The sequence below is a fragment of the Branchiostoma floridae genome, chromosome 6 (assembly GCF_000003815.2).
Source record: "Branchiostoma floridae strain S238N-H82 chromosome 6, Bfl_VNyyK, whole genome shotgun sequence".
Taxonomy (NCBI): Eukaryota; Metazoa; Chordata; class Leptocardii; order Amphioxiformes; family Branchiostomatidae; genus Branchiostoma; species Branchiostoma floridae.
Window position 1 is genome coordinate 7,532,430 of NC_049984.1, and position 13,692 is coordinate 7,546,121.

Here is a 13,692-nt window from a genome sequence, read left to right on the forward strand (position 1 = left end):
GCGTTTTTGAAGCATAGAAACCAGTGGTACCGTTACTATCTATAGCATTACATCATAATAGTTTTCTGTATCATAATACGTTGTATTTTACTTTGTCTGTGATGTAGAGATATGATCTGTAGGGATTAACAGTTGCTGGACATGGACAATCCCCCAATACAGGTGTTGTCTGCACCTTACTATTGAATGGACAATTTATAGAGCGCCCTATAACAGGTCATTGTTGCTGCAGGGTGTATGTACTGTTAATCTGAAGTACTGTTAACCTGCTTGTTTCTGTGTTTTGGACAGTCTCAACAAATAGCAGCAGTAGATTTTTGGTTTATAACAATTGGATGCATTCTTCCCTGAAACAGTATGGATGGTTACAGACAGAAAACAACAGTATCCCCATCTGAGGTCTGAGAAATCCCAGCTTTGTGTACAGTTTTGTTTATTTAATAGACAAGGAGACACAGATGTCTTACATAAATGTGACTACAGCACTTCGATTTTTTCAAGATGGACAGATGCCTACTACACTTTGTACTTTGATTTTTCTCGCAAAAAAAGTCAGCCTCACAGACAGAATACGTACGCTTTAGCAAGGAAGTTTCTATCTAGTATCAGGTTAATGAAACTTCATTGGTTTTAATGATATGTTTCATTATTGTATGTTTGGAAAAACATGTTGAATTAGAAATGAATTTTATTATCGAAAGACTGATTTCTGTGAATTATATTAGCCACAAAGACCTCAAAGTCAAAGCTAACATTGATCAAACAGAGTAAATTTTCGCTCAAAAGTCGAAGCATCGAAACTGGAGAAATGATTCAGTAAACTGACTTCTTGTATGCAAATGTATTTCAACTGTGATAATAGAAAGTTCTGGACCAAATTATAGGTTACTCCACACATGCCACATGCTGCAGGCAGACACCAAGCATTAACACCTCTAATCACCCATTCTCTTCTCACACATCTGCCCATCCTGTCTGCTCAAGTTTTCACACCTTCCCTCTCTCTCTATTCTCACCTGGTGGACCAGGTAGAATAAGTATTGGGTGTGGTCACCACACCTTTTGTTGTAGCCATGGCAACAGGGGCTAGACATTTCTTCCAGCAGCTGTGTTTGGTAGGGATAGCCTAACCACAGAACATCTGGTGGAGAGGGGGAAACTGGGAGGGTCCAGCCAATTTTGGAGGCCAGGTGTTTGACGGCTCCAACCCATGTTTATCCCAGTGGTTTTCTGCACCTCCTAAAGAGCTTGCCCACAGTGTGGAACGCATGCTAGCTCCAGAACAGTACATGAAACCACCCGGTCCTCATTCAGGGTTTACCAAGCTGAAAACATCTGTTTGTTGTGTTGTGAGAAAGAGATCGGAGTCTGGAAGGAGTAGCATTTGGGAAGCCGTGGGCTGCAGTGTTCTAACGTGCACTTATCCCAGCTTGCCGTCGCACCTCGCCATTCCCCCATAGGAGTCACTGATATACATAACAGTTGGTACGGGGACGAACAAAGGAAGAAAGTTCCTTTTCATGCACTTTCTCCTCTGTTTTTCTTGCCATCTGTTGTACTTACTTGGTAGGAGACAGGAAGAAATGTCAGGAGGTCTCTTCTGCTGTTCCATTTCCCTCTTACACCATTTACAATTATCACATGTGTATACTAACAGGTTCTAGTAGGCATTGGTTTGGTCACAAGAAGTCTAAAAATGTCATGATCCCAACTTTTTTATTATATCATAAATCAACATTTTTCAGGTGTTCTCTTCTATATGATAGTGTGTGGCAAGTACTTAGTATTATATTGATAATATCATTTATTTGGATGGTAATCTAGAGTTCATCATCTAGTATGAATGCCAGAACTGACCACCATTGTACCTCTATTTGTCTGAGTAGCCCAGGGACTTGACCTGGACAAAGGCTACTAATCTGAACATGTGCAAATGCTGTCCACTTCACAATGAACATGTTAGGACCTTTTCTTGTTTTAGTGCCATATTGTTGGACATACAGTCATCAGAGTTTCAGTCATGAGGTTTTCCTCTACTCCCTATAATACACAGCAAAAGCCAGGCATTGAGCTGTTCTGTAGGTTTATATCCTGGAGGGTACCTGCCCAGTTTTATTGTCCCTTCTGTTGAGCTAATCTGCAGCACATGTGTGTAATGCAGTAGCACCTCTATGCTGACACCAGCCTCATTCATCAGCCAGCTGAGACCCTGACACCCCCCCCCCCTTCTGACACTTGTTCTAGATATCTGCATATCAGGCCATGTTGATTGGATCATATGGTGACATCCTCAGGTAGCCCTAAGCTGATGCAGGTGTGCAAATTAAAAAAGGGCCCCAAAAGGTGCCCTCATTATTAAAAATCTAAGTGATAAGGAAGGTTGAAAAAAGACTATTATGGTCTTTTTTCAAATCTTCTTCTTTGACTTTGGAATTGACTTTGGGCCAGTTTGGCATTCTGCAACATAAGTATTCCATTTCCCAATATTTTGTGTGTTTTTTTCAGTTCATGGCACATTTGCTCATTTTGAAGCTGCTTTGTTTAATTTACGTTATGGCCAAAAACTTTTTTTAGGAAACAGAAGAAAACTGATGCTCACAAACTGATGTCATCCGTAAAATCAAATCATCGTGGCTTTCTGTATAGTACTTATGAGACATTGATGGTTTGATGTCTTCCTGACAAGCTTTATGTTTATCCTAGAAGAAGCACAGTAGAATTAGTGATTGTGTTTTCCAACTCTGCCTGAGGGTACTCCCTTGTGTCACAAACAGGATATGAGAAAAATAGAAACATTACATAAACATATACCATGCCTTTATTTTTTTCCCTTTTTGATGGTGGTATGTTGATATATTGTATATGAAAGCTGTATTACCCAAGAAAATAAAGTCAAAGCCAAGGAGTTAAAGATACCATTGTCATAGTCCTAAAAACGATCTAACATTACATAAACATATACCATCTCTTTATTATTTTTTCACTTCCTTTTTTATGGTGGTCTGTTGGAACAAATTAAGAATGTATGTGAAAGCTGTTGCTACTTTATTACCCTACAAAGTAAAGTCAAAGTCAACAAGTTACGGATACTGTAGATTTATAAAAAGAGATATAACAGTGCACATGAGTTGCAGACAGCACACCTATCACACCTGCCTGTTATTAGTCTGACAACAAAGAATGCAGACAGGTTGCAGCTGGAGGCCCCGAGGGCATAGCGGTCCGCCTTGTGTCTGTGTCGACTCCTGATTACTGAGTCATGAGCGCTTTTCCTTCAAAATAACGGAACCTGCCTTCAGATACAGGAAAAAGAAATAACCTTTTCAGTTCTGTGATCTAACTCTTTCAGGTCTTCACAGAAATAAAATTATTCAGGCAATACATACTAGTAGTTGTGCAATTCTTCTGAGATCAAAGTGAAAGTAAAAATGTATCAGACCAAGGAAGTTAAAACATTTATAGCCATCCGTGGCATAATCGGTGGCTGAATATCACAATAAAAGTATTGTTACTCTTCTCATGATCATTATACGTAAATTGTCATAATTATAAACTGTTGTTAGATATGCTTTTTTAGATGTTTTTTTTAAATTATTTTTCCCAATGCCTGTCTCAAAAGCTGATATTCCCCTGACAGTTGGACTAATTTAATATAGATGTAACAACCTAACTTGGTCATCTTCCCAACCCAGCAGCTGTTGGTAGATGATATATGTCAGCTGGCATTGTCTTGGTCCTTTTGTTAGTGAACTATGTAGGGTTGTGGGTGACCTATTGTGTTTTGGGGCAGGGTTGGACAGGCAGGTTTTGTTATGGAGAGGAGGCACATTCATGAGCTAGCCCACTGTAGTAGTCTCCTCCTGTCATGCTTATGTATGGCTTCCCCTTCTGTGGGATATACCATTTTCAGACACAGATACGAAATACAACTTAGCAAAATTGTAGTTTTCTTTAAGTTTTCTTCAATAAAAATGTGATGTGTAGTTTTTATTTCAACTCTAGTAAAAAGAATGATTCTATGATGTCTACTCAAAGTAATTTTGGTACCCCCATAATAAGTGGTAGATCCTGTCACCCCCCATTAAATCCCCAGTGGTGGTACCTTCCACTTTAATTCATCTGGTGATCCATTGAGTAAACTGCATGTTTTACAAAGGCTGTGGCAGCCAGAGGGTTAGGCTGGTAGTGCTGCATCTGTCCATGTGCTGAAACCATTTACAGGATCCAAAACAAGTTGGTGAATTCTCCCCTGTTCTTGCTCAATCTTATTGCTGAACACACTATAATTCAGAGTTCTGCTATAAGAAGAGAGGGCAGACAGTTTGAACAGTGAAATTTGTGGACTGCGTAGACTACTCAGGAGGAGAGAGACAGTGTTGCTGGAAGCCGCACTGCACTGGGAACTGTGTATGGGAGCCTTGTCGCTGGAAACAGGTGGGCTGGACTGGGCTTTGTGTGCCTCGACTCAATAACCTTAGATTTGTATTTGCAGTAGGATATAAATGTGGCCTAATAGGGAAATGTAATTTGGGTGGTTATATTTGTTTGCAAAGATTGCACTAAACGTACTGTGAAATGTCCATCAAAAAACAATTTATGATCCCTTTGTGTTTTATCAAGAAAAATGCAATAACCAGAATGGTATTCTTTGTTGTAGATTGTAGTTGTAAATTATAAGTCACTATTTCTTTCTTTATTCCTAAACAATGTTTAACGCTTACATCTTTTTCCCTTGTATCTATGCATAGAATGTGTTATCTACGATCACGTACAAGGGCAAAAGTTTAATCATTGTTTGCACATCTGTTCTGTTTATCTCCGGCAGTACTATCTCAGCATCTTGAAAAGAATTGTAAGACTTTCTCCTGGCATCTGTACGGCTTCCTGTGTGACTGTACACACATGGTGCTTCTCTGCATTCTCTGCAGTGTACTTGGTTCTTGTGACTAGTACAAAGATTTGTATGCTTTCTGTTTCATTGCCGTTTCAATGTGAAGCCCCCCACCAAAGTCTGATAGACGAAAGTATGGTTTCATTGTCATTGTAGCAGTGGAGAAATGGGATATTTTCTGTGGCCACTAGATAAATGGATGTTCTTTTCATTCACAGTTACTAATTTTTTAAAGGTATCATTTCGATTTTGCCCTACAAATACAATGTGCAACTCTTTTGCCTCTTGTATTCAGTGTTTGATAGTGAGTTTTCCAAAACCAAATGCCTACAACAACATGTAACATAGAAATCTGTTGTGTGAGTATTATTTCATTCACCAAAGAAGATCTGCAGAGTCCTTGCAAAGGTCTTGATTCATGTAGAAATAGATCTCCTCCCAGATGTGTGCTTGCATGTCTTGATGACTGCATGTGGCACTGTTTATTCTGGCCTTGGTACCCAGCTGGTCCACTGATCAACTGGCTCATGATCTAATGGATATTGAATGTCTGGTTTGGGAATATAGTAGCTAGACAGGACAGTTAATTGTTCTATTTCATTATTACTGAATGTCATTTCATTTACTTTGGATTTCCCAATACCGGGGTTGCTCATCTTGCATTTCTCAGTAGTCATGTTTTGTTCTTGTGAAAGGGAAATAATGTCAAGGGCTCTTTTGGCATGTTACATAAATGTTAGGTAACATTGTCACTGCTATAAAGGCATTGACAAGTTTGAAATCCTTGTATGAATTCGGGCACTTTGAGACCAGGGCTTGAACGAGGATATAAGTGGTTTTAGGACTCAGGTGTTCTGTGCATTAGTGGTACTTAAAAAAAACACCAATAGCATATCCCGCAAATCCTTTCCACATTTTCAGCCATAACTTCAAATTGTAGAAAAATCAATACCATGACAACTGGGGAGGTGTAACAGTTGTGCTATGTGTGAGGAACAAATGACAACATTTAGAAAGGGCTTAGCGGTGGTTGTAGCTTATAAGTAGGTGATTCTGTGTGTGTTGAACTCAGGTGTGGTGAAAGGCTGTCAGTAGCTCACCTGGCCTTTCCATAATGGATAGTCCTGCCTGCTGCTGGGTTAATTGCCACATTACATAAACTGCTGAGGAAAATGATCTCAGTATACATCGTTTCAGAGTCTCTATGACCTACTAGTATTCTAACCAACAGACAGTAGTTCAGGAGTTAATCATTGGTGATGCTTTTTCCTGGACTTCTTTATACGTGCTCGGTTATTATCTGCAAGCAAAATGTGCTGAATGAGTTGCTAGTTATATGCTATTGTAGGTGACATTATGGGTCTGGTCAGTATTTCCCCTCGTTATTAAACAACAGACGGCGGCATCTCTGTGCCAGGTGTTTTGTTCAGAACCTGAGGGGCAACAATGTGGGACTGCCTTCTCAACTGCATGCAGCTGGCAGTGGGAGTCCCTACTTTCACTGGGCACTTTCACCGTGAAATCATAGATGCCATGCTTAGAACCACAGCTTTGACAACAATCTGTTTTCCCTCTGTCCCTGGGAGATATATTGCAGCCTGTGCTGGGAGGGCGTTCAGGCTGTGTTTTCTGATGGGGTGTTCAGTCCATAGCAGTCTAAATACTTCCCTTTTCTTATCCCAGGAATCATTGTCCAGGGAATTGTGAATTCCTTACTAAATGCTGTTTCAACAGGACAAATCTGGAAACTCTTCTCCTCTGCTATTAATTGTAATCACACAAAAATTCTGTTTTTACAGAATAGTGTGCAACATGCACCTCATCTCTGATTGGTACTTGTTCAATTTAGTAAAGGATTTTATTGTTAGTAGCTTCCTCATTGTTCTTGAAATGAGCAACAAGGAAGTCAATCTGTCCTCCAGTGTTGGTAACAGACATGTGGCTTGTATCAGCGGGTCCCTAGGGTGTTAGCCTCAGGTGGCAGACCTTCTGCTGAAAGGCACTAATGAATAGACATCACTGATGAAGACCTCTAATTAACGAGATCCTGTCACTGGACATTTGCATATGTGGGGTGAAAGTGGGGCCTAAGCAGATGGAAGGACCTGGCTGTGTTTTGTGCCCGTTTTTTGCCGCAGTGGATGGTATTGACGATTGGTACCCTTTTCCTAGGAGGAGATGAAACGTTAAAGTGTACCGATGTCGCAAAAACAGGGCTGGCATAAAACAGAGAATAAGCCGGTTCCTTACTTCTGCTTGGATAACTCTTCCTCTCTAATAGTTCAAAAAAGATTTTCTGTTTTTAATGAAAATTTGTCTAGTGTATTTGACAAAAAGCTCTATTTTCGTATGTAGTTTCTGTGTTTGATATTGGTTTCGTTTTCATACACATGACACAAATTTATCAACATTTATAACCAATAGGGAGGAACTGTTGGAAAGCTATAATGGTTTTCATTCCAACTGCATATATTAACACACTTAGATCCATCTGTGTTTTTGTTATTCTAAGTCTGTTGTCTTCGATAAGTTGGCAGTGCTAAAGAGCATCTATGTATTTATCAGAGTAGTCTGCCCTTTCTGGTCCACTACCCCTACAAACCACCACCTGTCAGGTTCGGAGCAGACACTACCCAAAAAGGCAGCGCTTTTCTGCAGACAACGGGCTGTAGAATGGGTGCCAGCTAGTGTGAATACCGGAAGAACGTGTGATTAAATTGCTAGGATTGTCTGCGGAGTGTCTGGCGAGCTTTCAGATCATGAATATTTGCAACGCTTACCAAAACAGCAGCTTCTACAGAATTTAGAGAAATGTGAAGCAGTTCAAGGAACTCGATTTCTACAAACTACCAAAAACTTCCTATCAGATGTCAATAAATTTGTCCTTCAGTTAGATAGCATGTCTTTACAGGATTCTCCACAGGGATAACATTCAAGATTTTATCATATGTAAAAAAGAATTGTTCTTCACTGTTTTTTTTTAGAACAGAAAGGCAGGTTTTTGATGTTTCACTAGGCAATTAGCATTTCTGAAGGTAGCCATATTGATATATTTAGAGGGTTAAATATGACCATGCAGTTTCCACCCTGTTAACTATGCACCAAGTGGTCCACTGAGCAGAACTAACAAGGTCAACTTCACTTTCTTTCATAGCGCCCAATTGGCTGAAATCAGGCTGATCCTTTCCAGAGTGTCCCTCATAATCCAATCAACTGAGTCGACCTGGCCAGTTTGTTGAGTGATAAATGATGTGGTCTTTCAGTGAGTGAGCAACTGTTTAGAGATGGACATAACAGAAGGGCAATTTTATATTGTCTGTAGACTTAGAATGATATCTTTCCCACTATTTTCATATGAGTTAACTTTATTGCATGGCAATTATACACAGTACAATGTATGTCAGCAACTGTAGTACTACACAGAGTTTTTTCTTTCATACAGTTGTTTTGTTAGAAGCCCTCCAGAAAGTCAACATTTCCTGGAGCCTGAAGCGAAACTGTTTGACTCCACCACGGGGAGTCTGAGATCAGGTGATTAATGGTTCATGTAATCATGAACCTGCCACTAGAACAACAATGGCACACCTGGCCACTTACCTTAATTGATAACGTAGCATGCTTAGGTTTCACCTGCCATTCGCTGACAAATAACAGGCGTAATATCCCATTGTCGGGGGTGACGTTGACTTATGATCAAAACAAGGAGAAGGCTTGCAGCTGAAGTTCATGACTAGGATACAGAATTGATATTCAGCTATTCCACTTCAGAACAACGTTACAACTTCACTTCACATCAAGTATATTTTTTTAAAGAATACACATATTATAAGGCATTGTACTTTATTACCATGCATTTAAATTATCCTAATAATTATTTGGAACCATTACAATCTGTTTTACAGCATTGATCTACCAGTGAATTTGAATTTGCCATAAAATGCAAAAAGTTTGTCTCTGTATATTACCACCCTAGTTGTTCAACCTGCTTTATTGTTCTTAATCTTATACTTATTTTTTAATGAGAAGCGAAGAAAGGACAGGGATACAGTGGGTCATAGTAGAATATGGAAAATGGTGAATATGAATAATTCAGATGCTGAGTGGACACCTGGACCTTACAAGGACACTCTGCACACCTGGCCACTGTAATTTATGATATCTCGTGATAGGACGCAACATGTCACTCGTCTTATGCGAAGATTAACGACCCTAGTTTCACATGGACCCTCCCATGATTTGCCATTGGAGAAGCATTTTTTTCCCATCTCCAACATGGCCAAGACTCATAGCTGTAAGATGTTTCTAGGTTATCATAGCGAATGCTTTGATTGAACAAAAGACACTGCGCACACCACTGTCATCACATGTTGTGACAAACTCCAAAGGGACTTTGTAATTCACATCTGATAAAAGCTGTGGTATGATAACATGTATTATTAATCATGCATAAGGGGATCCAGGAAAGTTTAGCAGATCGTGAAAGGCAGATGGTTTGGGTCATGTGTAGCTTTTGTCATTCCAATCTGTCTGCCGCTGATAAAAACCATGATGTTTCTATTCTTTATGATATGATAGATGTATGATGGAAAGGTGAAAATGATAACAAGACCGTTCTATACTCATTGCTGATAGCATGTAGCCATTCGTCAGTCTCATAAGACTATAAATAGTATGTTTTCTACACGTTGCTGATAATATGGCCCTTTATTGTATTGATGCAACAAAAAGCAGTGACTTTTGTATAGCCAACAATGTACAAAATAAATCTTAAAATTCTGCTTACAAAATGAGCAACAAAGGCTGAATAAAGCAGTGATATCATGTTGCAATCAGGTAACTCATCTCTGGCATATTTCTCCTGTAATGTTATACAATAAACTGATGAAGGAGTGAAATTGGCACAGTGGTCTCCAACAGCTATTTCTTAAACAAAACTTTTAACAGAAATTTTCTTAAGGCATGGTTTGTTTAAGTTTTGGTGCTTTGTTTCTTCAGATGTCCAATGGTTGTAGCTAGGAGGTTAGGAGCCTCCTTGGTTGTAGCCATCTGGGCAGCATCAGAACAGGTGTCACACCAACACCACCCTCCCCACCTGGAGGCAGCCTGTTACTGTAACTGTACTTACTCATAGTAGCAATATCAAATGTAGGACAAATTGATGTTTATAATGCAGATATGCTTTTGAAAGCTCTACATGTATTGGACGTTTGATAATGGACTTTCAAAATAATCTTCTTTGTAAAGAAAAAAAATTGGGGAAATACCAGTCATGAAATTTTAAGCAGGCTTTTGTAATCTTTTTTCTGAGGCTTAGCTAAAAGGTTAGTGTGGCCATGCTGGCAGCTGTCTGCATACTTACCATTGTAGCCATTGTCCCAGCATGACACATCCATTGGACACAGGTAGAAAGGGACATGACCTGAACTGACCTGAGGGACCCTACCACTTTCCTAACAATAGAGGGGTGAAGACGATAGGCGCGCCGCTCTTTATACCAGAGAACTCCGTCCGTGGGCGATGAAGAAAGAAGTGTATTTTTAGTCTGGAGATGACAAAGGCCTTTCCTTGCAAGACAAAGTATTCCGCTTTTACTGTCTTTGTGTATCTCTCTGCAGGGGTATGATAAAAAGCGTGGAGTTGGAAGATGTTGAGACATCGGAGCACAGTACCTTATAATTTCACCACAACTAAGCTGTATTTTGCCTGTTCTTAAAACTTTGCCTGCGGTTCACTTGTACCAAGGACATTATAATATGATGTCCTTGCTTGTACTTTATTTTGCTCCTTTTTGTAACCCCCTAGGTCAAGTAGGTTTTGCATGCCCAATTAATTGATGTTTTCCTTGTCCCTACATGATCAAATGTCTGTTATACTGACTGATCCATGGCCAGACAGGATGTACTCCAGTCATTTTATCCACCTGGCCTGAATTTGAGGAGACAGACTTTCATGTGACACAAACTGGTACAAGGTGCTGCTTAGGCTCAGGCATTCTGTGATGTGAGGTTGTAGCCCAGATATCGATAGCATAGAGTCTGTTCAGTTTCTTCATTGCAGTAATTTCAGTATCAGAGATTGCAACTTTATATTATTTTAATTATATGAAAAATTCTAATGAAATGGTTCAAGACACAGTTAAGTCTCTGTAATATTGGTCTCATGATGATAGCAGTGAGAGAATACCTAATGGTACTTTATTCCAAGGCCTTTTGCTAGAATTCTCTCCATTTTGATGCAGTAGAAATGTGAAAGTTTTTCAATCAAGTTGGCTCTGCAAAAGAACTTGTGTGTAAAACATGATATTAACTTATCTATGGTATTAATTTCATCTTTAGACAACTGGTTAACCCCTGCAACTTATTATCATTATCAGACATTGTGTTTTTTTATACAGAAGATTTGATAGAAAGTAGAACAAGAATAATCCAAGGATCAGCACAAATACAATGACTGACTCCATTCTGTAAGTGTAGAAATGTTTAATTTTATTAGATTCCCCAGGAATTTCTAAAGAGAGCCATATAAATCCTACAGAAGGAGTTGAGCGGGCAGCTGGAATTCTGGGAATCTGGATCCAGTCAGCTCTTGTCTAATGCAAACACCCTGAGATTGTGGCAAGATCCCGCCAGCCCCCAGCACATGGTTCTAGTTCTAGTTTGGGTCTGGATATGCACCACCCCCTGGAACACATGGTCCCCACCTGGGGGGCTGGATGGGCTGGTCCAAACAGTACAGGTAAAGTCCTAAAGGGACAAACCATTTACCTGGTACACGGGGGTGCAAAAAGCCTAAGGATGAGGATGTAGTAGTAGTAGTAGTTCAATTGGAGGGAACTTGAAAAAGAAAGAAGGGGCATAGATGCACTGTGAAAAAACAGGTATGCTATAGACAGCTTCAATGTCATCCTTTTTGATGTTGCATCTGACAAATTCTAAAACTATGCCAAAGTTGTCAAACACTTTTGAGTGTCTCTGCGGTCTCGAGGCTGAGAAAGGGGTTTCAAAAGATACTGCACCAAGGGAAAATTATTAAGACCATGCTTTCTAATTACCCACAAATGGGATGCCAATGTTTTAAAGAAACTTTGCCAAGGTTTGTCTCTTATTTTGCTGTCGTTTTTTTTAAAATCCAGTATGCATTGATTGGCCTACCAAATTATAGAGAGTGCACTGGAAGACCTTTTTTTTACCTGACCCTGTTTTGCTTTTATATCAATATCAGTCTTCAGTTCTGTATAGTTTCCTTTGTGAGAAAAACAAGACATAAAAAGTAATTGAAGTCAATAAAGGTGCTTTAGTTATCAAGTTTATCATCTTGTTATCAGTCATTCCATTCCCCTTCAGGTAAATGTCCTTGTCAGCCAGCATCCTAAAGCCTACTTAGCATCATTAAGATAAGACAGACTACTTGAACTGAAGACACATATGCATCTTGTCAAGCCTGCCCATCTTCTCCTGGCCACTGTAGCCAATCTGTGGCCCTGCTCCTTGAAAGTTTCAAGTTCTTTCCCCAAGGATACCTGGCCCTGTCTTCACCCCTCCACACATGGAAGTTGTTCTGGGGAGGAATGCGGCTCTACCCTTGGGCCCTGGGCTCCGATTTCTCCCATTCAACAAAACTCCAGTGTCCCCTCAAACTTCCTCAGTTGAGCAGAGCTTCCAGCCAGGGCGTGATCATACACCCAGATTGCTACCAGATGGCGGAGGAAAGTCTGTATTATTTTCTCTCCTTCTTCTTTCCAATACTCTTCCCTTTCTCAGTGATAATGTCTTTGCATTTTCATATCGCTGCTTGAATGGTTGCTATGATGTGTCCTTGTGTACTGAAGTATCTTGAGTTAAGTGCCTTGTAAGTAGTGTAGTAAGGGTTGTAGAACTTAAGTTCTTGGGGAGGGAGGACTGAAGTTGTCCATCCTTGCAAGATGGAACACAGGCCCGTTTGTTTAGGAAGATTATAGTTCCATCTGTCAGAGATATCCTGTTGAGTATATAGGTTGACAGTGAACATACTTGATTAATCAATATTTCTATAATGAGTGATCTCTTTGTTATTTATGTCAGGTCTTCAGTCATTTATGTCAGTCATCAAAAATTGATAGTATGATTGTAGAATTTCTTTGTCGTATTATGATGAATTATGGTGTATGATAGACGGAAGTTGAGATTGAAGTGACATATTGTTACTAGTTCAGAACATGCCTCATGTTTCCTGGCTGTAGTTTTGTTGACAAGTTTGTGCTTTTGAAAACAGCAGTGTTGTTGATAGAAACTGCCATGAATTCACATTAGTTCCATATGTGTATATGTATGTTGGTGACAGCCTTCTGTCAATCACTCTTTGTATATGGCACATGTAGATCTAGCATCTGCACAAAAGAGGGTCTGCATGGGGGGTTCCGACAACGATTTACACTGAATTCAGAAGAACCCCCTACGTATTACGCTAAATCAAGGAAGGCAATTACGCTAAAGTTGGTCGCCTCGCTACGAATTACGTAGATAAGATGGTTTTCCCTACGAATTACGGGAAATAAAATAGGCTGCCTACGTCTTACGTAAAAGAGCATGCAGACCCTCTTGTATATGGTACATGTAGATCTAGCATCCGCACAAAACCAGCCCAATCTTTATTGTGTGAATCATTGGTTTTTCTGCCCGCTCCTTGCTCTAATTGTCCTGTCTGGGTTGATAGTGATTTTAACAGAGCTGCTTCTGAGCTGTAGGGATGTGGAGGTTTCCTGTGTTGTTCATGTTTTTGGCTCACCTCTGTACAAAAGTCAGCCCCACAGTCAAGTGTATTTC

At 39.8% G+C, this 13,692-nt stretch overlaps 1 protein-coding gene across 16 annotated transcripts in view; it reads left to right on the forward strand.

The window, feature by feature from the left end:
• LOC118417968 (protein CBFA2T1-like) overlaps positions 1-13,692 on the forward strand; it is a 181,432-nt gene that overhangs the window by 139,570 nt on the left and 28,170 nt on the right. Inside the window, exon 1 of one of the 16 annotated variants that reach the window (XM_035823745.1) lies at positions 4,136-4,434. The exons of 13 other annotated variants lie outside the window; for them this stretch is intronic. In XM_035823745.1, coding sequence (XP_035679638.1) covers positions 4,410-4,434 — 25 coding nt within the window. In that variant the 5' untranslated portion in view covers positions 4,136-4,409. Of the gene's footprint in view, positions 1-4,135; positions 4,435-12,443; positions 12,601-13,692 lie in introns of those variants that run through there. 2 more of the 16 variants (XM_035823744.1, XM_035823740.1) reach the window with 2 other exon arrangements.